Below are 23805 nucleotides of genomic sequence, written 5' to 3'. Positions count from 1 at the left end.
ACACCCCTTTTGAAAGTATTGGTAGCACAAGCACAAGAGTATAACCTGCTGTATCCAAGACCATTAAACTAACCCTCGCTAACGTGTTCAAGTTAAAGGTGACCTTACAATCTGAGAACAGTTTCATTCAAGTTACAAGTCTGCAACGGCTAAATGATACACGAAGTCCAAATGGTTCCATTTTGGCTGTTTGGAGGTGACTTAAAAAATTTGCCAAGGACAAAAATGACAAGCTGAACATATGAGCAGTGGAAGTCACTTTTATGAATTGATCAGTCTTTGTAACGTGCAGAAACAGTGAGCGGAAGGTCCCATCTGTGTCATGGTCCAGTTTTGCCTTGCTTGAACCAGACATGGTGATCTTTAGCAAAGCCATGGCAGTCTTGACCGACATGACGATTACACTGCACTTCATACATGCTAATCATGACCATGGCTAGTTAGTCTTTCATTCTTGAGGAGGATAATGAACCCAAATGCCCCAAAGTCCCGTCTGGCAGCGAAAGAAAATGAAGGACATCTCAAACTAATGGTCCAGCCTGCCTGGTGCTCAGACCTCATGCGCACAGAACCGCACAGGAAAATCAAATCAAAGCAGTCCACATGTGCCCTGCATCCCAGAACTGCTGCAGAGTTGCTGGGAGGACCTGCCAGGTGATTTCCCACTGAAACCATATGCCTCGTTCCTGTGAAGCTGTTATTAAGGCAGTGGGGTGGTTGTTTAGAGGCATCCAAAAATTTGCGGCAGTGTTGTTGAACTTTGACATTCCTTGTGTTTTGTGAGTTGGGTTGCATTTTCATTTTAAAATGTGTGTAAACATTTAAAGCATTACATCAATTATATGAACAAAAAAGCAACATTTCAGGAAAGGTAGTCAGTAGTTTGACTGGTAGTGTGGATTGGCAATGGTGCTGAATCCAGCAGGTTGAAGAAGCTCTTTGGCTAGATCACCGAAGTCCCAGCTCATATCACGTTAGAATTCATGTTACAGGCTTTTCATGTTAAAAGCACCTGGAACCTTTTGAGGGATAGACACCGGGAAGCAAACTTGTGACAGAGAACATGTAGACACATAAACCACATATAGACACGCATACATACACTTAGAGCAAAGTGTCCTGCTGTTGTCCTTCAAATGGTTTCTCAACAGGATAAAATTTGGGAACAATGCTTTCTGTGTGGGGGTGTGTGTGGCTGTATGCATTGCTTCATGGACCTCTACCTCTAAAGGGATGTGGTAAATATAACTGTGGTTTGTGGGATAACAGACAATTATTGAGAAACACAGGAGAAATGCCAGAAATGCTTACGTTATGATTGTCAAAGAACATATATAACGTCAGTTAGCAGCAAACAGCAGTCTACTTTAAAGATCCACTTTTAATTGGAAAAAAAAGAAAATATAGTATTGAAAAGCTCTATATGTATAGAACTTTAAAGGAGGCATAAAAAATATTGTTTAAGTTCACAACTTCTTCAGAGTTTAATAAAACTGGAATCCTGTGATTTGTCCTAAAATGCACCATTGTTAGACTCATGGAACCTCTCCAGAGCTGTTTCTCAAAATCTGTGCACCAAAATGTTGAATGTTCACTCCACGGCAGCTGTTGAACAGCCTCAGTCTCACTATGGCCTTTCCTTATCTGTTCTATTAAGGGATATGTGTGCTGTTAAGGTTATGTGTGTTTGCCTGCGCAGGATAGTGTGAAAGCGTCTGTGTGCTTGTTGACAGTCTTCATGTCTCTGTGTTGCAGACAGGAGAGTTCTCCGCTCGCTTCCTGCTCAAACTCCCAGTGGACTTCAGCAACATTCCCATCTATCTCCTCAAGGTAGGGCAGAGAAACACACACAGACACACACCTGTGAGCTCTTGCACATACACAAGCTTAGGCATGGCCATATAGGCCAAAATAAGGAAATTCACTTCTTGTTTATGATTGTTCTTTGTGGCTTAGTGTGTGTACGTGCGTGTGTGTGCGTGGGTGAGTGTGTGTACGTGCGTGTGTGTGCGTGGGTGAGTGTGTGTACGTGCGTGTGTGTGCGCGCGTGTACGTGTGTGTACGTGTACGTGCAGAGGGTAGTTGCTAGGGTTGTGAGTGAACTAATCAGCAGCCCGTCACTTCCTATCAGCTCTGAGCTGCAGTGTGTCTGCAGGGTCTCTCACTCAGGCCTCCCGCCCCCACCCCCTACTTCCTCAAGTCTTCCTTGCCTCACAGTTGCCTTGTGGCTCTCTGTCTCTATTCACATTCCATCTCTTCCACACTCTCTCCTACACGGAGGGAGAGAGGGAGAGAGGGAGGGAGGGAGGGAGGGAGAGAGAGAGGGAGGGCTCATGCAGCCTCGGGATGCCCGTGCTCTGTGGCCTTTTCCAGTCTTGGCTGTGTTTGCCCATCTAACCCTCAGTACCACACACACTGTCCTGTGTGGTAGTGACAGCAAGGTCAGAGCTGAATAGGATATTCTGCTGCTCACAAGAGATGCCACATTGGAACAGTGCTTTCTTCCTGTGGTCTTACCAAAGCTCTTACCAAAGCTCAGATGTTTCGACCTTTTGAAGATAAGCCTATCAGTTAGTCCAAGGTGACTACCCAGCACTGCCTTCAAATTCAGACGGCACATGAAAGCTCTGGTTGTTGAAAAAAAAAAAAAACCGCTGTTTCTGAGTTAATAGATCATAACGAGTGCTTAGTTCCAACTGTCATGGACTCCTGCCATGCAGAATTGTGCTTCATATGAGCCACCATAATTAGGGGAATTTGGTACCAGATGTCTTATGTGTTGTGCTGTGTGGTGCACTCGGGCAGTTCTCTGCTCTTCTTCCAGAGATTCTCCTTCCTTCCTTCCTTCCTGTTTTTCTCTGACTTGTAGGATGACTTCTATCATCTTCTTCACGTCACATGTTCATGTCTGTGTCGTCCACCATGCTAACAGGACCTGTGTGGCATGCAGCAAGTCATACCAGATTAAGAAGTGTGAGAAATACAGCTTCTCCCACCCACAGCTCCCAGGGGATGCAGCATTCTGAGCGCTTGAAAAGAAACTCATTCTCTCGAAGATTTATCCTTTCGGACTGGATTGCCTGCGGTGTTCGCCACGTTTCATCTTTAGATGGTGTTTATAATCACTGTTGTAAATTTAAAATGTGAGCATTTTCTTTTCCTGAACCAGTTTACTTTGTAGTGTTTTTCTTTTTTTGCTGCATCTGTCCTCCACACACTTGTTATGTTAGCATCTGTTCGGTAACAGAATTGTTATAGTGAACTAAAACTAAAAAACAGAAAAACTATTTTAAAAAAGCCACACTGAAAAACTAAAACTAAACAAAATTTTCAGAGAGAGAGTGCAAACCTAGTACAGCACTGTGTACTAGGCCCAACCCGAACACTTCAATAAAGCCTGGATGTGTTTTTCAAATCCAAAGCCATCTGGCAGGAGCACATGGTGAATGAGCACTAGCTGCTTAACCTCTGTCCTTAGGCAAGGGCACGCATGGCCTTGAAGATTTTTCATTGGCCATTAGTGAACTGATTAGGAATATTGCTGCTTTAATGGTTTTCCACCGTTAGGATTCCCGTGGCATGCAGTCAGAACTAAAAACATAACAACAGTGGGCATGTAAGGTAACCAGTAAATGTGTACACTGGTTACCTAGGTAACAGGAAATAACTTTTTTTTTTTCCTAGTACACATCCTGGTGTTAAGATGAAAAAGATAATGTACTGTTTACATGCATGAGCAAATAATGCACCCTGTGATGACGACTGTTCCAAAAATGAATCAGTCTTAGTAGATAGTGACACATTTCGCTGGGCCTTCCCCAGAATAGGTGAGGGATATCAGAAGGTTAAAGTTTCTCCTCTCCCCGGACGTGGATGAATCATGCTGGAGTCCCCTTCAAGTTTCACCCCTTAATGTATAGCAAAAAACCCAAATGCCCTACTATTGACTACTGTTATATCAAGCTTTCAGTGAGGCCAGTGTCGTATCGCTTTGGGCCTTGTGCCGGGCCACATTTCCCTGTGGCATGGGCATGCATGTGGGTGTCCTTTGTGCCAGGCACTAGCCCGAGCGAGGTCGTGATCAGGCTCAGGGACTGGAGTCGCGCACCGCGCCGCTTGCCTGAGCCGCACCGTCTCATTGGTTTTAGCTCACCGAGCTGGACATGTTTACCTTCCCAAATCGGCTCGTGGGCCCCCAGGGAGCGGCCTGCCTGTCAGAAGAGCGCAGCCTGTACTAGTTGAGAGGCAGAGAGGGGGAGTGCATGGGGAGGCAAGATGACACTGGTGTGGTGTAATAATGATATCGGGCATCAGCAGTTTCTTTTTCTGGGAGGACAAAGGAACCTTCAGGCACAATACTCTCCTACATCTTTTGGTTTATGTTGGAGAAAATAAGTGTCGACTTATTACCCTTCTGACATTTTCACCCTGATGTACTGTACCCCTGATTAGACATATTCTAAAATATTAGATGCTTCTGGACCTTGTATGTAAATGTCTAGATGTCTAGATGGTGCATAACATGCACTGCCAAAGTACATCTAAGAGTCTTAACTTTCAGTGCATGTCAAGCTAGTGACATGCTTAATTATTACATCATATATGGAAGCTAAGTCATGTATGAAAGCTATAAAAGCTCATGAAACTCTGCAAATCACAATTTTCTCTTAGTGTTCAAATGTTGCCAATCCACTGCTGGGTAGTTGTGCTCTGGTCACTCACTCCATGGGGAGGAAAGGTAGTTGTTGGAGAGCGTGATCATGCAAGCAATAGTCTGGCACACCCACTGACCTTTCCCGATTTTCGGAGTCTTCCCCAAGGGCCTGTCCATGAACTCCTGTCTCAGTGTAAGTAGGTGGAGTTCCCACTTGCATGTAAATGCCACCTCTCGTTACCTGCGCCGAGATCAGGGAGCACAGCGCTTGTGCCCAGTAGCTCCGTTACTCTCACTCCAGTGGAGCCTTTTTGACCACGAGTGCATACCTGTGTCTCAACAACTACGTGTTTTTTTTTTTTTCCCATCCTGCCTCTTTTGCGACTAGGGACAGTGGATTCCCAGCCAAAGACAGGGATTACATAAAGCTAAGGGAAACAAGGAGATACTAGAGCACAAAGAAAAGCCGTGACGAAATTCTCATGTTTGTGTCATGCAGTCCTAAGCGACCAGCCCTTAGCCCGCAGTGATGATCTGTCCAGCAGTAGCCACCGCACTCTCCACTGCCCCTGGTCTTCCTCCCTCCTCCTCCCCCAATTTAAATAAGGGACTAGGCCACAAATGTCCACTTGCTGTTACTCTAATCATTTTTCAATTATTTTTTTCCCTCTTGACTTCAATTTGTTCAAACTGCGACAGTCAGCAGATGGGGTCTGGGGTGAAATGTCTCCTCAGAGCTCTGCATTAACCACTGTTCCCTAGCCTCACTGACATAGCGGCCTCTCTGTTACTTACATACAGCCCTTTATTTCGGCCTAATTTTTCTCCTTTTTTCAGTTGGTAGTTTTGCCATTTCTCCTTTTACCCATGTTTGGATTTAAGGTAAGGATAGAAAGTTCACAGTTAAGTGCATTTTTTTCTTCTTCTTTCTGTCTGTCTGTCTGTCTTCTTTTTTAGTTCTACTCCTGTTATGTCATTAACCCACAAGAACAAGAATGACATTTGAAATGCCATATCATCAAGCAACTTTTATGTAACAATTAATTTAATGCATGTCTGTGCCAGTTTATATCTTGATTACAATTTCAAATATAGCAATTCCACGAACAGCAGTGAAAATGTTTTCTAGGAGGCACAGCAAATGAAGACTGAATTCCTGAGCATCCGTAGGGTAGGAGTTAATAAACAGTGTGATTGGCTTCTATTCAGACAGCTAAGGAGATGTTTGTATTTTAAACTAGAAGCATCGCCATGAGAAAGTGTGTGCATATGCGTGTGCATGCCTATGTACTTGTGCGAGCGTGTGTGTGAGAATGTGTTGGGAAGAGGGCTTTAGGGGTTGATGTTTAAGGAATGGGTTCACTGCCAATGCTGGCGATGCCGAAATTCTCTCTGCAGCATTAAGAATTAGACCAAGTATGAAATTAGACAATACATTTCTTAGCTATGGTACCACATGACGTTAAGAAGTGTGTCTTTGGCACAACTTAACTCGAGTATTTTAATCTTCCCTGGTTATATGCATGGTTTAGGTTTCTTTTATGTCAAGTTTAGCCTTTAGAATTTTGTCTTAAAGAAGGCAACAGGATACATTGCCTTACCAGCACAACTTTTGAAAAACTTTGCTCTAACTTTTCTTAGAGAACACATTTGATCTTTTTGATCAGCGCACGCATCTGTAGGGGACAGGAAGCAACACAGACCTGTTTTGAGCTCTAAAGTCCAATTCTCCACTCAGTATGAACTTGTCCTGTATGCAAATGCGTGGTGCTGTGTAAAAGTGGAAGATCCCTGGCTGCTTTTGTACCCCTCCACCTAAACGCAGGTCTTTCTCGGTCCCTCCACCTAAACGCAGGTTAGAGGCCTGTGTCCTCCTCCCAGCTGCTGCTCAATAAAGCACCATGTAAACTTTGTTTAAAAATTGCCATATAAATAAAGTTGGTGCTGCTTATTATTATGGTTGTTCTTGTGTTTTGTATGTGAAGCTGACTGCAGCCTTAGTGCTTTGACTCAGTCGACCTTTGTCAGCTCCATCACTTTGTTCGTCAGTATTGGCTTGTGTTAATACCTGAACCACTAGGGTTAAGTTTGTGAGCATTCATAATTTAAGTCAAAGTCCTCGACAAGCCAACAACATTTGTTAAAAATGTTTCATGTAATTCTTCTCCTGTTGAATACACTAGTGGGAAAACAGTTTCATTTCCATTAGCATCCTAAATGAGCTGCTATATTCACAGAGCTCAGCTGTTCAGTCAGTGTTGAACGTGCACTTAGATACAGCACTGATATGTTTAACATTTTATCCCACAGCATATTGAACTGATAACTAATCACCTTTTATTTATCCCTTGCTTGGACAGGGACATTGGACATTTATCTCTTGCTATGGTTTGCCTCAGATATTCCAGAATAATTTTTCTGTTGACTATATCTGCATTTTTGTACCAGGAATGCCTTTTGTCAGCTTGAATCTAAATCTTTTGTAGTAGTTGTGTGGTTGTAGTAGTTGTGTGGTGTGCATTGTAGTCTGGTTTTTTTTTGTTCTGTGATATTTTGTTTTTGTTTAATTTCTGAGGCTTAGGGGCACCTGTTGTGTAGCATTAATGGGATAAACTACAGGGTTAGGTCTTTCCAATGATTGCATTAATTTGAGGAATAATTTCTCTGCGTTTACGGATCTGAGTGGCAAAGCATTAAAGTAAACAAGCGCAACAGACACGCCCGCTTATGCATACATGCTAACACATTCCTGTTGTCTTCTCTTCCTAAGCCTTTGAACACTTTCTCTCCCCAGGGAGTGCGTTAAGCAGGCAGGGCAGCCAGATTATCAGTAATGGAAGCAAAACACAGAGGAAAGAATCTTCGGCTCACTGCAGTTTGTATCATTCACGGTGCTTCACATCTCATCTGACTCTCTCTCCTGTGCCAGTGAGCGACACAAATGACCTTAAACAGCAGCATGCGTGCACGGTGGGTTTACGCTGTGTTGGACTCCGGTCGTGAGGTGCCCTGGCTGTTTGTGCATTTCTGCCAGTGCTTGTGGGAAGTATCTTCACCTCCTGAAGTTCTCAGGTCATGAGCTCCTCACTGATGATGTTTGATTGTGAGAGCTGTGACTGGCCAGTTACACTCTCACAATCCCCACGTTTGGGCCCCGAAGTAGATCTACAGCTGCTGAGGGGCTCTGACCTGGTTCAGCCTATCATTGATTTCCCAGCTTGCCTTTGGAATGTGCTTTCAGTGGTTGGGTCAAGACATTCCTCAAGCATTTCAAGGACATTTTCAACAGTTTGCTGAGTCATTTGATGACTATGCAGCTGGCCAGTGCCACAGTGGTCATGAACACAGTCTCATCAGCCCTCAGAGTGCGCACACATACCAAAAGGCATGTACACACAGCCTCAACCCGAGCTGCTGGATCTGACGGGAGCATTGTTCAGAAGGCTGTGATCATGACCTCACTGGCTGTGACTCCAGCCCCCTTCATTAGGTCAGCATTAAGGATATAATTAGCTGCCCAAGAGCCAGCAAATTCAACTGTTGCCGCTTTCTCCCCATCTATTCTTGTCACCATGTGATTTAAAAAAAAACAAAAAAACGTATTTTTAGACAAATTATTGGCACCAGTCAGCTCCTTTTTTTACTTTGCCCTAAAAGAAGGCTTTCTGCGCTCTGGTTGGTGAAGTGACATTTAGAATTCAGTTCCTTGGTTGTGGCTATTACAAAGCCCTCACTGACACATCAACATTCATGCTAAATGTATGGCCTGATGAGCTGGGTCACACTTGGAATGATTTCATGAATCATAAGACATGATGATGTCTTATGACGATGAAAGGAAAAAGTTTGAAGGATGTCATCACCACTGATGTGAAGGCTGATTGTTTGATAGCAGTTTTTCAGTATGTTATAGTAGGCCCACTATAGTGAAAATGGAATATTACTTTAGTTAAACTGTGCTCCACTCAACAAGAAAAAGACCGACTTCTGTTTGTTCGCTTTAAATTTTGTTAGCAAGGTTTTTTGTTTTTTTTTTGGTTTTATTTTCGGCCTTATATGTAATGTCTTTGAGTTTCTTGATCATGACGAGTACTCGTGGCCAGTGATCTGTGTTGCTCGGTGGAGCTGAGGGCACAGAGTTCAGGGCACAGACTCTACCCTGCCCTGTGCGTGACTGCTGAGCATTCGATGCCTCCGCCAGTAGTTGTAATTTGGAGACTGATCGTGCCCTGCAACAGTAAACAGTTACTAAGGGCTCAGGAATCTTAAGAGCTAGAAAGTAATTGCAGGTTCCCTCTGCAGAGATTGGTGTCTTTCACCTCTCTGCACTCTCACACAAAGCAGCAGCCTTTGTCTTTGCCAAACTCCACCTTTTGCTTCTTTAAAGGAAGTAAGAAATCTGTTGCAATGCTGAGTTCATTGTGTAGTGAGCATTATGGCTAGGGCCCTACTAAATTCATGGCTTAAGTGACTTAATTTCATGGACCACATTTCTCACCAAAACAAATTTCACAGATTTTACAAGAAAAACACTATATTTCACAACAGTTATTAGCGCTTAAATATCACATATGATAGTAGCCTGTATATCATTAGAAAATATCCCAGGCAATTTTCACGTCTGTGAATTTTGTAGGGCCCTAGTTTAAGCCCTACATCCACGAATCAATATTTTTACTGTAGCACAGAAGTCGTGACATGCAGAACATAGTGTTTGTCCAAAATATTTTTTGCCAGTTTTATTGATCATAATGCAGCACACAGCATTTTATATGAAGAAAGCTCAATTGTACAGTGTAATTAAGCATGTTAGGAAGAACTCTTCAAAACTTCATAAACCATCAAGAGTGGGAGAGCCCAGTGTTCAAATGCCCCTGACATTAGCGTCACATTTATTTAGAGTGCAAGGAGTAAAGGGGGGGCAAATAATTGGTGGTTTGGGGATCCCTAATGCAACAGTCGAAGAAGCGCTGGAAAGACCAGCTAAGCCTGCCGCTCCGATAAACAATTATGCTGCTGTTTAGGCAACCAAATTATAGGTTGGGCTGGGCCTGAGGATCAAAATAAAATGTCAGAGCAGAAGTTCACAAACAAGAGTCAAATCGGTTGGAAAGACTATAGCTGGGGGATAGCATCAGGTTTTTTGTTGAAAGCAGGTTTAAGGGGTAAAGACTGACCCATCAGATGCCAGTAGCTTTTTCTGTAGGGGTCTAACACTAAATCAGTATTGGAACATTAAACACATTGAATTTCATCCCCTGGTATGTAGTGATAGTAATGGATTGTGTGAATTACAACATTGAGAAATCAATTGTGTTGATGACATAAGCAGTCATTTCTTTGACTGATTTAAAGAGTGTGTTCGAAGGCCCCTTTCTAAGTTAGTTTAAATCATATTGTCAATACAGCGCTCATCACTGTTCTGTACTATTAACAACAGTTAAAACTCTTGACTCGGAGTAGCAAAATAGATAAAAGGCATAGAATGCATTTGCATTTTTGATTAATTTGCATTCAGCTTTGAAGGTTCTTCATTCTCTGAATAGGAGGGCTGATGGCATGATACAAAGGTTGAGAAAGTGAAGGAGATGGAGTGGAGTGGAGATACCGTGATGTGGAGGCCTATGTTACACCATTTAAAGGTCATGAACACTCCCTTTTTTACCTTGAAGTGAGACATATGATTCACTAAAGCTTGGAATCGGTTTCTGGATCCAGTGTTCCATCCACACAGGTGGAGCATGACCGAGTCCATGGGAATAAAAAACACCATATCCATATGCAAACTAAGAGGTAAAAAGAAATCTATTTTTTGAATATATTGCTTGCTCCTGTAAATGACTCATAATGCTATCCGCACACTGCTCGTTATTACTGATTTAATTTTTCTCTCAACATTTTTTCACCAGTAGCTTAGGCATTTTCCACTTCATACTCCTGCGTTTTCCTGCTGGTGTCTGGACGTTTGGCTGCTTGACTTGTATTACCGCGTCAGTATGTTCCTGGAGGGGCCCAGGCTTGGCGGGATGAACCAGTCGGTCTAGTGTGTTACGTACCTCATCTATAACACAGAGAACCACATGCACAGGATTTTGCTGAGTCTGCCACAAGGCATCCGGTTTGTGTTGCAAGTCTGTTGCAAAATAGTAGAAATCAGAGGGTGTACGCAAATCACCCACATTACGACAATGGCCACTGGGCTTCGGAAGGAGGCAAATTTAAAACAAGGGTCTTTTCTGTGAGTTAATTCAGGACAAATGTGCTATTGTGCCCACACCCACCTATTCCAGTTGAACCAGTTCTCTGTAAAGCATAAGGAAATGCACTGCCTATTACTCGTATAGACACATCTCAGTATAGTCACCCCCGCCTTCCCATGCGAGTTAATAAAAAGTGATCGGTGACGGTTAGTGATGGCTCTCATGGTGAGATTTCATCTAGCCTGGGTTTTTGAGCATTGCCTCTGTGAATGTACTACTCTCAGATGTGATTTGCTTTTGCCCCGTGTAACCTCTCAGAATCCCATCATGGCTGGTAAGCATCCAGTCCCCTCCCGTCATCCTCCCGTCATCCTCCCTCATTACTCTCTCATTACTCCTTCATACAGCTTTAGGGATTCCGCTGCCCTTCCACAATTGATCAGGTTGTATGTAAAACCTTTATCTTGCACATTTTAAGAAAGTATTCTTAAATATTAAAATAAGTAGTTCTGTTTGAACTGAAGCTTGCTGTCTAGGCCTAATACAGTTTATTGCATAGCTAAATCACTCCTTGATCACTTCTTATGAGGAGGATGACTGTATTGATGACTGTATTGCAAAGGCTGTTTGCATACGAACCTCATTAGCGTAACATTATGGGCTTTCTTTAGACACTGTCATATGGAAGCACTATTTGAACATCTGGCTTCTCTGTAGGTTAAGATGAAGGGATAAGAACACGTCTGTGAGTTACATCAAAAAGCAACCTGGCTATGTCGTGACCTCCTTCCCTTGTGCTTCTCCTAGCACGCAAGCACACACACACACACACACACACACACACACACACACACACACAGACAGACACAGGCATATTTCCAGACTCTCCCCCTCAGGACAAGCAGCAGATCCAGCTTACATTTAGAGCATGGCGTGTAAACACAGCATTATCTCCACCCAGGGCTGCATCAGCAAATAAAGTGCTGTCCACCCTGTTATCCACCACAGCTGCACTCCCTCCTTCCCACCTCTACCCGAAGCACCTGCGATTGCTGTAGGTGGCACGCCCTCGATGCTGTGTTGATCTGTACTGATCTATTCTGGATGGACACACACTGCAGTTAGTAGACATCCACCACAAAGAGGCTCACAAGCTTATAAAGTCACACAGCTGCTGCTCGCATGCAAGGGAAGCTTCATATATTTCAGCTGGACATTGGGGGGCTCGATGCTGTAGACTTTCCAGTGATGGTTACTTGTAGTCACTTATTTGAGTGGCTGAGTGGGTGAACAACTGTTCAGTTCAGGCACAAGTTGTGGTTAGGTTTACATTAATGGTTTTTGGTGGGAACACAGTGTTTTGTAAAGGCCAGGCTTTTAGCATGGTTTGGCTGTATTATTTTTGGACTCCTGGCCTCAGATATTCTCCCTATTAGTTTTACATCTGCACACTGTAAGAAAACACAGCCTTTCGATTTTCTTGAACTTTGACCGTTTGCAGCACTAAGCTCCCAGAGCAGGATCCCACTAGTGCAGGCGTTTGCGAAAATGCCACCGTGGGTTGGCCGCGTGTCAGGGTGGCCCCAGGTTTGCTGGACCATCTCCCTATGCTGAGCACCACCACTGCCCCCAGAAGCCATTTGCTGTATGTCTGACATTTATTTAGAGCAGGGGGAAACGTGACCTTCAGAGCTGTCATTTTCATAAGCAATTACAAGAAATGCTTTGCAGCTTTGATCTCTGCTCCTCGCTCTCCGCCACTCCACCTCACTTTGATGGTCAAGAACCAGTGAGCTTGTGTATAGACACGTGGTCACATTTCGCTTGAGCAATGTGTTAACTAATTATACAAATTTATCATGGTTAATTCATCTCAACTGAGCAGAGAATGCAGTGGAGCGGCAAACCCTCACAGCACTTGGTTGTGGGAAGCCAACACACCGCACGCACACACACACACACACACACACACACACACCCTCACACAATCGTGTATACTCACAAAGCTGAGTGTGCGTGTCAGTCATTGAAAAGTATGACGCAAGGACAACTGGGATCGAACAAATGTGTCGTGGACACAGGAAAAATGCCAGAGCTCCAATCTCTGCAAGTAAAGCAGGGCTGTGTGCAACATTCCACTGGAGAATCAGGATTTGTATGTAGCCATTTACAGTAAAACATTGGGTCGGGAATTAAAAACAAGCACAGGAGTAGCACTGGGCTTCTCTTTGCCACATGGATCTAGTGTAGAACAAGAGACTATTATGGTCTTTGCTCATGACTGGGTTCACATAAGGACTCTGATTGGTCCCTGTGGCTTCGGCCTCAAAGAGGCAAGCTCTCAGGGGACTGGGGAGGTTATTTAAATCTGTTAGCTCAGCTGAAGATGCTGTTCAAGATTTTGTTAATTAAAGGCGTTTTCTGTTTATACAGAAAACGTCTTTGCTAGCCACAGTTAACATAATGGATAAAAAGATAGTGTCCTTTCAAAAGCACAGAAATGCGCATTCAGTACATATTACCCTGGGTAAGCAGAGAAAAATGTTTCTTTCAGAAGAAGAAAAGGAGAGTTCACTTAGCATGTGATGTCCACTGTGACATGAGCTTCCTGTCTCACTTATGGTGCATTTCATTGTCTTTTTCCACAATGGAAAATTACTCTTGTTGTGAAAGTATGGAATAAATGACATTCTATCTTCTTCAATAAAACCTTAAATTATAAAGTTTTGTAAAACATGGTACAAGCAGTTGGTGCTTTAATTATAATACAGACATAATATAAACTTAAACATTGGCATTTATAACAGTTAAAATACTAATCTTCTAATATAATCAGTGTTCACTCCAGCAACAAACCCCTGTATTGCATTGTTCAGACAACCGTGTTGCATCATGTTTCAAATTACCAAGAAAGGATATCACTCCACATAGTTTCCGATATCTGTCTTGTGTGGAAATCGTGCCTGAGTTCCAGAGAACACTTTTATGCACTTATCTTTGAGGAATGAGTTGGTCACATCTCAAGGAGATTGCGCAAGTTTCATTGAAACATGTCATTAGTTATTGAAGGTAACAGTGAGCTCAATATAAACACACAGACAGTCTTTTAATAAAAAAAAGGGGGGGGGTAAACTTTTGCTTTGTTCTGATTTATTCTCCCTGTGCTCTAGATGGCCTCATAAATAGTATCTAGCAGCATAAAGCCCAATGAATTATCTTTGGCAAATATGAGTTTGTTACATGACCGTTCAGAGCCACACCTTGTGGCTATGATGTCAGCGGGTAATGCTCAGGCGAGCTTTAGCCTGGGACAGTATGCTTATTGTCTTCCATGGCAAAGATGGCATTTAAAAAGAAAAGGATTATTGATACTGGAAGATCTCACCCTCATAGGGATTACAGCTAATCGACTGGGATTAGGGTGAAATGGTGCGCTTCATTTAAGAGAAATTTTGAGCTATCTTTATCTTAACTTAAAACAGTATAACATTGGTGCCAGACGCTTAGCTGTCTGACATAAAATGATAATCATTTCATTCTTATTAATAATGAAAATGTTTGTTTAAAGTTGGATGCAAGGGGGAAAAACAGTTTGTCTGACTCATTGTCCATTGTTCCTCCATCATATGCCTCTTTTGTTGCCGTTTGGAGTTACTCCGCCTCCTCAGTTTCACTAGTTCAGGAGATTTGTCTGTTGAGCAGCAGCAGCACATTTGACTGACACTCATCCATGGAGGAGAGGACAGTGGGTGGGGCCTTGACATTTGACTGACATCCACGGAAGAGAGGATGGTGGGTGGGGCCCTCACATTCTGTGTGCCAGCACAGCAGTTCTGTACTAGGACATTGGCGGGCATGCCAGTCAGAAAGGTTACGCCCGCCACCTAGAGCGCCCTCCCCCGATGTCGCTGTGTTGAAACACATGACGAGTGTCACCAAGGACACTGCTGATGTCTCCTGATCATCACCACTGGTGTATCCATGACCTGTCTCCCTCCCTCTCTCTCTCTCTGTTTGTCTCTCCCTGTCTCTCTCTCCCTCTCTCTCTCCGTCTCTCTGTCTTCTCTCTTTGTCTATTTCTATGTAATTGTTTTTTGTTTCTTTCTCTGTCTCTCTGATGCTTTAAGTAGACTGAAAGGTACAGATCAAGTACAGAACAGTTCAAAATGGATACAGAACAGATACAGATCAGATACAGAACTGTAGAGACTGCTTTTCCAGGTCTGATTGATCAGTTTTCATGTACCTTTCCAATAAGGTGCCACACTTACCTGGAAGCTGAATGTTAGGTTTCTCTCCCAGTTACACTCTAGTACATGTATATACAATACATTCATGTGTTTTATCTAGCGCTGAATTGCTTTTTCGAGAGGAGAGGTGTTTTCTATAGAAATGAAGAGCCTACAGTGGCCTGATACTCTAAATAAACAGTATCACCAACCCAGCGAGCCATGCTCTGCAGTACATGTTGAGTGGGAGACAGTTTGAAAATGGTCCCATCCATCACATCACTGATTTATTTATTTTTTTATATTATTAAAGACCTATTAGTTTTGAATGTGGTTTTCATCAAGTATGTTTTGAAATAATTGTCAAGCAAAGACGTTTCTTTGTTTGGTGTTCAGTGTAGTCTAATAGTGCACCTCTGGGCAAGGTCACAAATACACACACGCACACTTCCAAAGATACCAGCAGACAGATCATTGTTCATCCGTTTCACACCACTAGCATGGAATTACCTTTTTGCACTCAGGATTCAAAGCAGCTTCTGAGAAACTTTGTGACCCAAAATGAGATCCATCTTATTCTCCAGTTTCTATATCCCTTTTCTCACTTTTCATTAGCTCCTTTTATTAAAAAGCAGACAAACAAATCTTAAGTCGCACTGTTCATTTACTATCACCCCTTGACAATACATAAGTGAGAAGGTGGAAAAACATGGCCATTTAGAGAAAGATAGTGAAGATTCAAACCACAACTGTATTGGGGCCTCTTTGATTTGTAGTGTTTTTTGCAGTGGAACCATTTGTTAAATAATGCACTACATTATTTAGATGTGTGTTGTCAGTCACTTGAGATGACCTCATAGGGGTCAACAAGAAAGGAGAAAGCACATTGCTGCGGGCTGACTAGCCCATGTTGCAACAGCACGCACTTCCTATTTTTCCTCTCGCCATTGCCTTGCAAAGGTCAGGCCCAGGAAAGGGGGCATAGGTCACAGTTCAGGGTGGAGACTGAGTCGTGACCCTGTTTACTTTGTTACAGAGGAACAGAACATTTTGGAGATCTGCGTCTTATTTGTTTGTACATTTCTGGATTTCCTCTCGCAGTTTGTGGTTTGTGTGTGTGTGCGCGTGTGTGTGCGTGCGTGTGTGTGTGTGTGTGTGTGTGTGTGTGTGTGTTTCTTGTGGTTTGTGACTTGGGTGTGCATTAAAATGTGTGCACACACACACACACACCTGCATGCATATATGTGTGTGTATGAGGGAAAGATGTCTAGATGATAGTACAGCACTGTTGTTGAAAAGTGATATTAAAAGTGCACACCGTGATGCACTGTGCACAGTGTGATATTAGCTGTGTTTTTTAACTTTTAACTTCACATGGTGATGGGGCTTGTATATATTGAGTCAAAGATAAAGTGAACATTTAGAATTATACTGACCACTATGTGGGCATGGTTATCATCCGGTTATCTCTGCAGCCTGGCATCAGGCCAGGCCCCAGTGCAGTTCATAAATGCTCTTGGCTCTCATTAAATCTCCACGTGCTTAGCTCAGGTTGCTCCATGGTGCCACAGATGTTGTCCCTCTCTCCCAGGAGATCACCACATCACCTGGCTGATCACATCTCCCGCCCTCCCTCCCAGGACCCGCGGAGAGGAGGACGACAAAAATGTAACCCAGCCTGTCCGTGCTGTGCTGTAACACGCGCTCTCACACTGGCCCAATGACACCCAATGCCGAGAAGTCGTGCATGTGAAAGCATCATTTTGTTTACCATGTGGTGCAATGTGGGAAAGCTGTTCTTACGCCTCGAGAGTGGTAGAGAAAGATAGAGAAAGTGAGGCAAAGTGAAAGGCCCATAAGATGACAAATAGTTCCTGGGGACACGAAAGTATTTGAACTTGCAGTACCTGTTTGTCTTTTTGGGTTTGGTGCTGTCATTGTGTATGTAAAGACTGGCATGAGATGCGTGCACCTGGAAAGGTTTAGTGAGCATTCTGTTGGAAACTTGGCTTCTTTCAGAAATTGCTTATTTCCTAATCGGTGTTTGTGCTCTGTGGAGATTTTACAATTGCTCAACGTGAGCTGGTGTCTTTCTGTGTGCACTGCAGAGAGAGGCTGTTCCTCTGACCTGCTCACTGGGTGTTACACATGGCCCTGTTTAACTTCATTGCCTAACGTGTCTGATGGCTCCACCTCTGTACTTGTGCCTTTTAGAGCTTGTCCTGAATCTTTGTTGCCTCACTAAGTACTCGTCCCTGGTAACACCTTGGGGCAGAGTACATGGTGGGTGTGGGTGTGTGCGTGTGCGTGCGTGTGTTTGGTTTTTTTTTTGTTTGTTTGTTTGTTGTTTGGTTTTTTTTGGCAACTCAACATTGATTACTAAGCAGCTGTTGATTGTCGTGTATGAGTCACTAACAGGTGTTTCATCAGCCATTTCCAGGCAGTGATGCTGGTGTGTGTGTGTGTGTGTGTGTGTGTGTGTGTGTGTGTTTGTGTGTGTGTTTCTTGTGGTTTGTGACTTAGGTGTGCATTAAAATGTATGCATGAGTAAATTTATCTGCGTGGATGTTTTGTTTCTCTGTGTATTGCCTTCAAGTGACTGTATGTCTGGCTCTCATACCTACCCATGAGAGTCATTTAGCTCTGTGTGTTTTGTGTGACTCATGTCCGAAAGGGCATTCCAGTGATACATTTCTTATTTTATTAGAATTCAGACATTCTCGCTCATTATATATATATACATTGATTTCGATTCCCCTCTCCACAATGGTCTTGGTAAAAAAAAAAAAAAAAATGTAATTAAAAAGAGAGAGCAGTCATGAGCAAAGAGCTGCTTCCCTGACGAGTTTTCATGTACAGTATGTCCATTTTAGTGTTCGAAGGCAATGTGTGACATGTCCATTTCTGCAGTGACAGTGATTGTGTCTTAATGTGGTGAGTGGTTGTGGTGGGAACACACGAGGACGCTTCTGTCCTGTCTGTCAGTGTAATATGCGCTCTCTGACTATGGAAGGAGCAACAGGCCGTACTCTCAAGCCTGAAAGCCTGACAGCTGCTTTTGCATCATATTGCTTTTTGTAAGGTGAGTAAAGCCTGCAAGACTGCCAAGACTGCCAGCATTTGTTATCCTTGATGTCACTTGCAAATATCATTCTCCCATTTGCGCGCGCGCGCACGCACACACACCCCAACAACAACAACTTGCTCATCCATACACCTGCTGTGAATTGTGCTAGCAGAGTTTGATGCATTCTTTTAGAATGTTTAAAGTGGTTGAGTCTCATATAGTGGTTAAAGTGGTTGAGTCTCAATGTTACAGGGGTTATCAGAATGATGGAGGGTTTTATGTACTACATGGGTGGCTTTTAAGCACTAGGCTGGTATATGCCCCTCTTATTTTCTTGTTCTTTCTTTCTTCTTTACTTCAAGTTGCCCAGAGGAAAAAGGTCATGCTTGTTTCATTTCATTATATGCTATTTTTAAAGGCTTATGTCAAAATAAAAGCATGTGTTTGCATTCATTCCTTAGATTATTTGCTTATTTTATCAATTTGTATTTTATTTCAGACATACCAGCGCATTTTCCCCCACAGATTCATAGACAGCTACTTGTACAAACATGACCGGCATGTTTATTACCCCTTTGTGCCATTAAGTAACAGACCTTTGCACCCTGTCCGGCTGGCAAACTGCCTTCAGAACCACACCCATTCATTTTGAAGCCGTTACCTGCTCTCTCCGACCCACCCACACATATACTTAGAGCAGCGCGCTCCGGCTGTCCTGGGTGTACTCTGCCATGGCTCATTGCTCTACCTTGGCCTATTGTGCTGCTTATTATATGTTTATTGTGCGCCCCGACAGCCCCCAGTCTGATGGCATTCTGCTTCTAGGTTAATAAATGACTTTCTTTCCTGTGGCTGTTCATTACAGTGTTTCCAGCCTGCTAATACGTAGGAGCAGGAAGAGGTCTAGGATAGGCTCCGGATAGGATTCCCTTGGGTTTTCTGCTTTGCATCATGTTCGTTTCTTTTCACATGGAATCTTTTGGCATGATGTCTGTGATTTCATCAGCATGTTTGTTGTACCTCACTACAGGCTTTCTTACCCAGAACATATGCTGCCGTTCCAGGATTCTAACATGAACTGATTTGTCTGGTCTTGATGGTCCTTCCAGGGTGTGTTAAAGGTGGCCATGTCACACTTTCTATGTTGGTGAGGTGTAACCGGTCAGCTTCATCCAGCTCGCCTTAAAGTTTTGGTGGGGTGTGTCGGGGGGGATGCTGTTGTGTATGAAGAGTGAACTGTGACTTTGACCAGACAACTCTTGGCTGGAGTCAGCTGTCACATCTCCACAGTGTCACATCGCGGGCTTGACTGCCCACCTCGCCGGGAGTGACGGAGAGGGGGAATGCGGCGCGTGCCAGGAACTACCCTGGGCTGCCCTGACCTCCCCATTCCTACACGTTTACACTGAGTCACTGCTTTGACAGAAGAGATAGTAATGGTGTTCAGGAAGCCCCATGCACTCTATCCATCCCAGGGTCACTCAGACACTCATTACTCACCACTGGCCTCTTCATCAGCATTTCATGCACTTTGTCAGAAAGCCTGTGGAAAGGCGAGAGGTGCATGTTAATGATGTCCCTACTGAGGAAGAAGCTTTAAGCCTGCAGCAGAGACAACGTGTATATATTGGGGGGAGTTGTTTGTTTTTTAATTCATGCAAGTCCAGGCAATGTACTGTTCTTGGCTTTTGAGGAATTTGTTTGATTTGTTTTCTGTGATTCTGATATTCTTGTTCAATATTAATGTACATGTTTTTAGAATTCCAGATATTGCATTTTGTCTCATGGTCAAATCTGAAAAAATTGGTGCACAATCACAATGTATTCATGTAAAACTAAGGGTCCTCTTGACTTTGACCTTGCACTGGAAGCCATGGTGTCGTCTCCAGGGCAGAGGGACCCTTAATCCAGCCCAGTACCCTTCACCCGTGGCCCCTCTCCTGACTCCTGCAGGGGGATTAACGGGATTAACGCAAGGCAGACACAGACTACTGCAGACACAGACTTCCCCCTCAAATGAGTAGGCTTTACTTCCACGTAGTTGCACGCAGATCTGTTTACGCTTGACGTTATACAGCAAAGTCAACAGTTTCTGGTTTAATTGCTGTGGAACAGCAGTAAGATTCAACTGAAAGTCTGCATTTTATTTGTTTATTTGTTTTAATTGCACCTTACTGTATTTGAAGTGTGCCAGTGTTGCAGCCTTTTAAGCCTGCTATTAGAGACTTCATTAATTATGATGGAATTGTCTCAAGCCTGATATTCTCCTTGCTTTGATCGCCACCTTAACCTGTAATTTAGGGTAATCTAACCTGTAATTTAGTATCACCCAGTGCTAGATGCAACTAGCAGAGAATTTGATGAGTGAGTCCTTTTCCTCATTCCAGCCATGTTCTAGCTTTGCTGCACCGAGGTGGACTGATTTAATCAGGCAACACCATGGGCTGCCGACAGCCGCTCGCCTGCAGTGGCTTGGTGCCTTTCGGAGCTCGTACGTAGAGCGTGTACGCCCCATGTACACATTTGCCCTCCCAGCATCATTAGACAGACCCTTTACAACAGAGTCCTGGAATGCGGCACATAGAGGGGCCTGTACGCTCAGTTGTAAAGTCATCTTCAGTTTGATTTGTAAAATTAATTTCTAAATTATGCCATCTTCAGGTTGAATTTCGTGTCCTCTGACCCCCACTCAGGTCACTTAAGTGACACAACCACCTGATTTGTCTTTCAGTCTAATTTACATTTTACATGTATGGTAAGTTGTGTTTTAAGTAAGGCTGTTCAAATATGTTTCCTATGTACATATCAAGTTATTTCTACATTTAAAATAAATGTGTTAATTTTAAATACCCCACTTAAGTTACTGCCATACCTAAACAGAAGTCTCTGCACAAAGAAAAAATAACATATCCTCAACCACACTGTACATTAGAGCTATAAGTTTGGCTGTTGAGAGAAGTCAGAACTTTACTGTTGGTTTTGCACCACTTAGATAGCTGTGGGCAGTGGTTCAGAAGTTGTGCACGGAGGTAACAGGAGCCTGAGCGTGCAGAGGCTTGCATGTGTTGCTCTGCAAATGTCCAGGGCAGCTGAAGTAGTAACATGCCTAGTTGAACACAAGATGGCTGAAAGTAAAATGCATTTTTTAAATCCATTTTTATTTGGAGATCCGCACATCAGATATGATTTGCACAGTGAAGTCTCTTCTGTGCTGCAAAGTGCCGTTGCCTTGACTTTTCAAAGAAATGTGGTTTCATTTATTTCCTCCTGATGTCTGAGTCATTCTGCTGTTATCTATCTAATGAGAGACACTGAATTCCAGTACAGTTTCCATTCGTTCAACATATTATATTTCAAAAGGTACACAGAAATAGAGAAAGAATGCAGTCAACACCAGAAGAGATTCCTGTAATTAAGATTTTTATAATCTGAAATCCTTTGGTACCTCAAAAGCTATGCTCCAAAATTGAATTAGCTATTAAGTTTACATATGACCATTTAGAAACAGTGTAAGGAGTCTTTATTCAGACTGGCAGGTCTTGGCCTCTCTCAGCTGGGGATTTAGTAAAGGGTCTGCTATGACCTAATTTTGCTCAGTATGAAGCTTTTTTGCCAACATAATAGTGACAATGTTTGACTCCCTCTGAAAGCTCGAGTGTATGATCTACTTCCTGAATGATATAGATGTGCAACAGAAGTTAAAGCATCTAACATTTCATGCCTTTTACTTGTAGCGCCAAATCCATAAACCATTCATTTATTTAGGGATAGCAAGATCAGTTTTTGTAGCATCAATAGTGTGGGAAGAGCAACAAAGAAACTAAGCCTTTATTGACTGCATTTTTTTTTTTAGGATTTTGTCTCAACTGTTTTCTATTTTGACTCAGTCTAAAATGGTTTCTCTTACTAAGTGGATCATCTTATTATATTCTAAAGCAAATACCTTAAATGAGATCCAATCTCAGTCATAACTGGATCAGTTGCAGCTAAATACAAGCAATGCATTTTGATTATAAAGGATAGTAAGATTTAAGTATATTATAATTCAGGGGTCCTGCTGAGTCTTTATGAATCTTTATTAAAACAATAGCGGGATAGATTCCTCCTGACACCCCCGAACTCCTGCTCGGGTTACGTGTTCACACTTCCTGCACTTGATTCCGCTGTTACCATCACATGTCCACTGCACACCGCTGGTGGATATAGTGTGGAACGCAGCAATTATGGAAAATGGACATGTTCAAACAGAGTGAATACGTCACTCGCTTAGAGCCCTGCGTGTGCACTCCGTGTTGCTCCGGCAGACGCACCCCTGCGGTAGACTCCCGCACCCATCGGACACTGGCCCCTGCAGACCCCTTCTGCGCTGATCAGACACTGGCCCCTGTGCCAATCAGGCAGCAGCCCTTGCAGGACACTCCTGCCCTAAATTCAGGCACAGGCCAACAGGATTCAGGCTATTGCAGCATGAGTGATGGAAGGCATCTTTTTCGCCTGAACCCTGAACCACCTCCACACAAAAAACCTGATCAGCTCTCTGTTTCTTTCTCTTTCTCTCTCCTTTGGTACATTTTGTATAAATGTGTTTGGGTTGGATGGACATATTGTATGACATTTTATGCCATCGTCCTAATGGTTTTGGTCAGCCTCCTCATTGTGTCAGGACACAGCTTTATTAGCATTGAGGCTTGTTCTCTCTTGTTCTCTTGCTATATATATATATATATATATATATATATATATATATATATATATATATATATATATATATATATATATATATATAAAGAGAGAGAGAACTGCCTCTCTCCTTACATGCATCCTTTAACAGTCTGTGTACACCTATTTGAGTTTGGTGGACTTTTTAGATATCATACCATGTTACTTTTATACCATTTTGCTAATGCTGCTTTCTTCTTGACCCCTCAGGACACAGCTCTGGACCCGGGGGAGGATGTGGCGTTGCTGTCTGTTAGCTTTGAGGATGCCGAGGCCACTCAGGTCTTCCCCAAACTCTTCTTATCACCCAGCATAGAACAGTAAGTACCCCTTTAAACACAAAATTCCTACTTCAATTAAATCCATGTCTAAGGAATTAGATGCGAAAACAGTAACTGTCATGTTGCACTATACTTCTCACTATTACCTGCTATAGACAGTGTTCTGCACAAGTTGATGGTTGTCAATGAAACTTGAGTTCTCTTTAATGCATGGCCTTCTCTCCCCTAGTCCCCTCTTCATCTGCTCTATACTGGTCCCCCTTACTCAGGCTGTCCTTTAGAAATGCGTAGCAGACATGAATAAAAATAGTTTTTGAAAATGGTATGTTTTTCCTTAAGGATTAATCATACACAGACATCATGGAAATAACAGGCTCCCAAAAACTGACTTGTGGTGGTGATATTTAAGGACACAGACATAGCCGATGACACACCTTATCCAACTGCCAAATTGGATTCCATATGACAGAAGAACTACTTCTTCTGCTATTTACTTCTCTAAATATTTGGGGAATTGGGAACTAGTCTGCTGTGGGTGCGTGTGCATGCATGTATATCTGTGTGTGCACAAGTGTCTACGCATGTGTGCTTATCTGTGCATGAGTGTGAATGATAGTGAGTTAATCTGACTGTTGTTATGTTATATGTTATATTG

At 43.0% G+C, this 23805-nt stretch overlaps 1 protein-coding gene across 4 annotated transcripts in view; it reads left to right on the top strand.

Moving 5' to 3' along the window:
* Positions 1 to 23805, top strand: part of babam2 (BRISC and BRCA1 A complex member 2) — a 55449-nt gene that overhangs the window by 20083 nt on the left and 11561 nt on the right. For all 4 annotated transcript variants that reach the window (XM_081721721.1, XM_027001475.3, XM_081721722.1 and 1 more), the window contains exons 5-6: positions 1756 to 1830; positions 23080 to 23189. In XM_081721721.1, the coding sequence (XP_081577847.1) occupies positions 1756 to 1830; positions 23080 to 23189 (185 nt within the window). The remainder of the gene's footprint in view (positions 1 to 1755; positions 1831 to 23079; positions 23190 to 23805) is intronic.

This window comes from Electrophorus electricus, chromosome 10 (genome assembly GCF_041902795.1).
Source record: "Electrophorus electricus isolate QZ-2024a chromosome 10, ASM4190279v1, whole genome shotgun sequence".
NCBI lineage: Eukaryota > Metazoa > Chordata > Actinopteri > Gymnotiformes > Gymnotidae > Electrophorus > Electrophorus electricus.
This window is presented reverse-complemented; position numbering and strand designations above follow the sequence as displayed.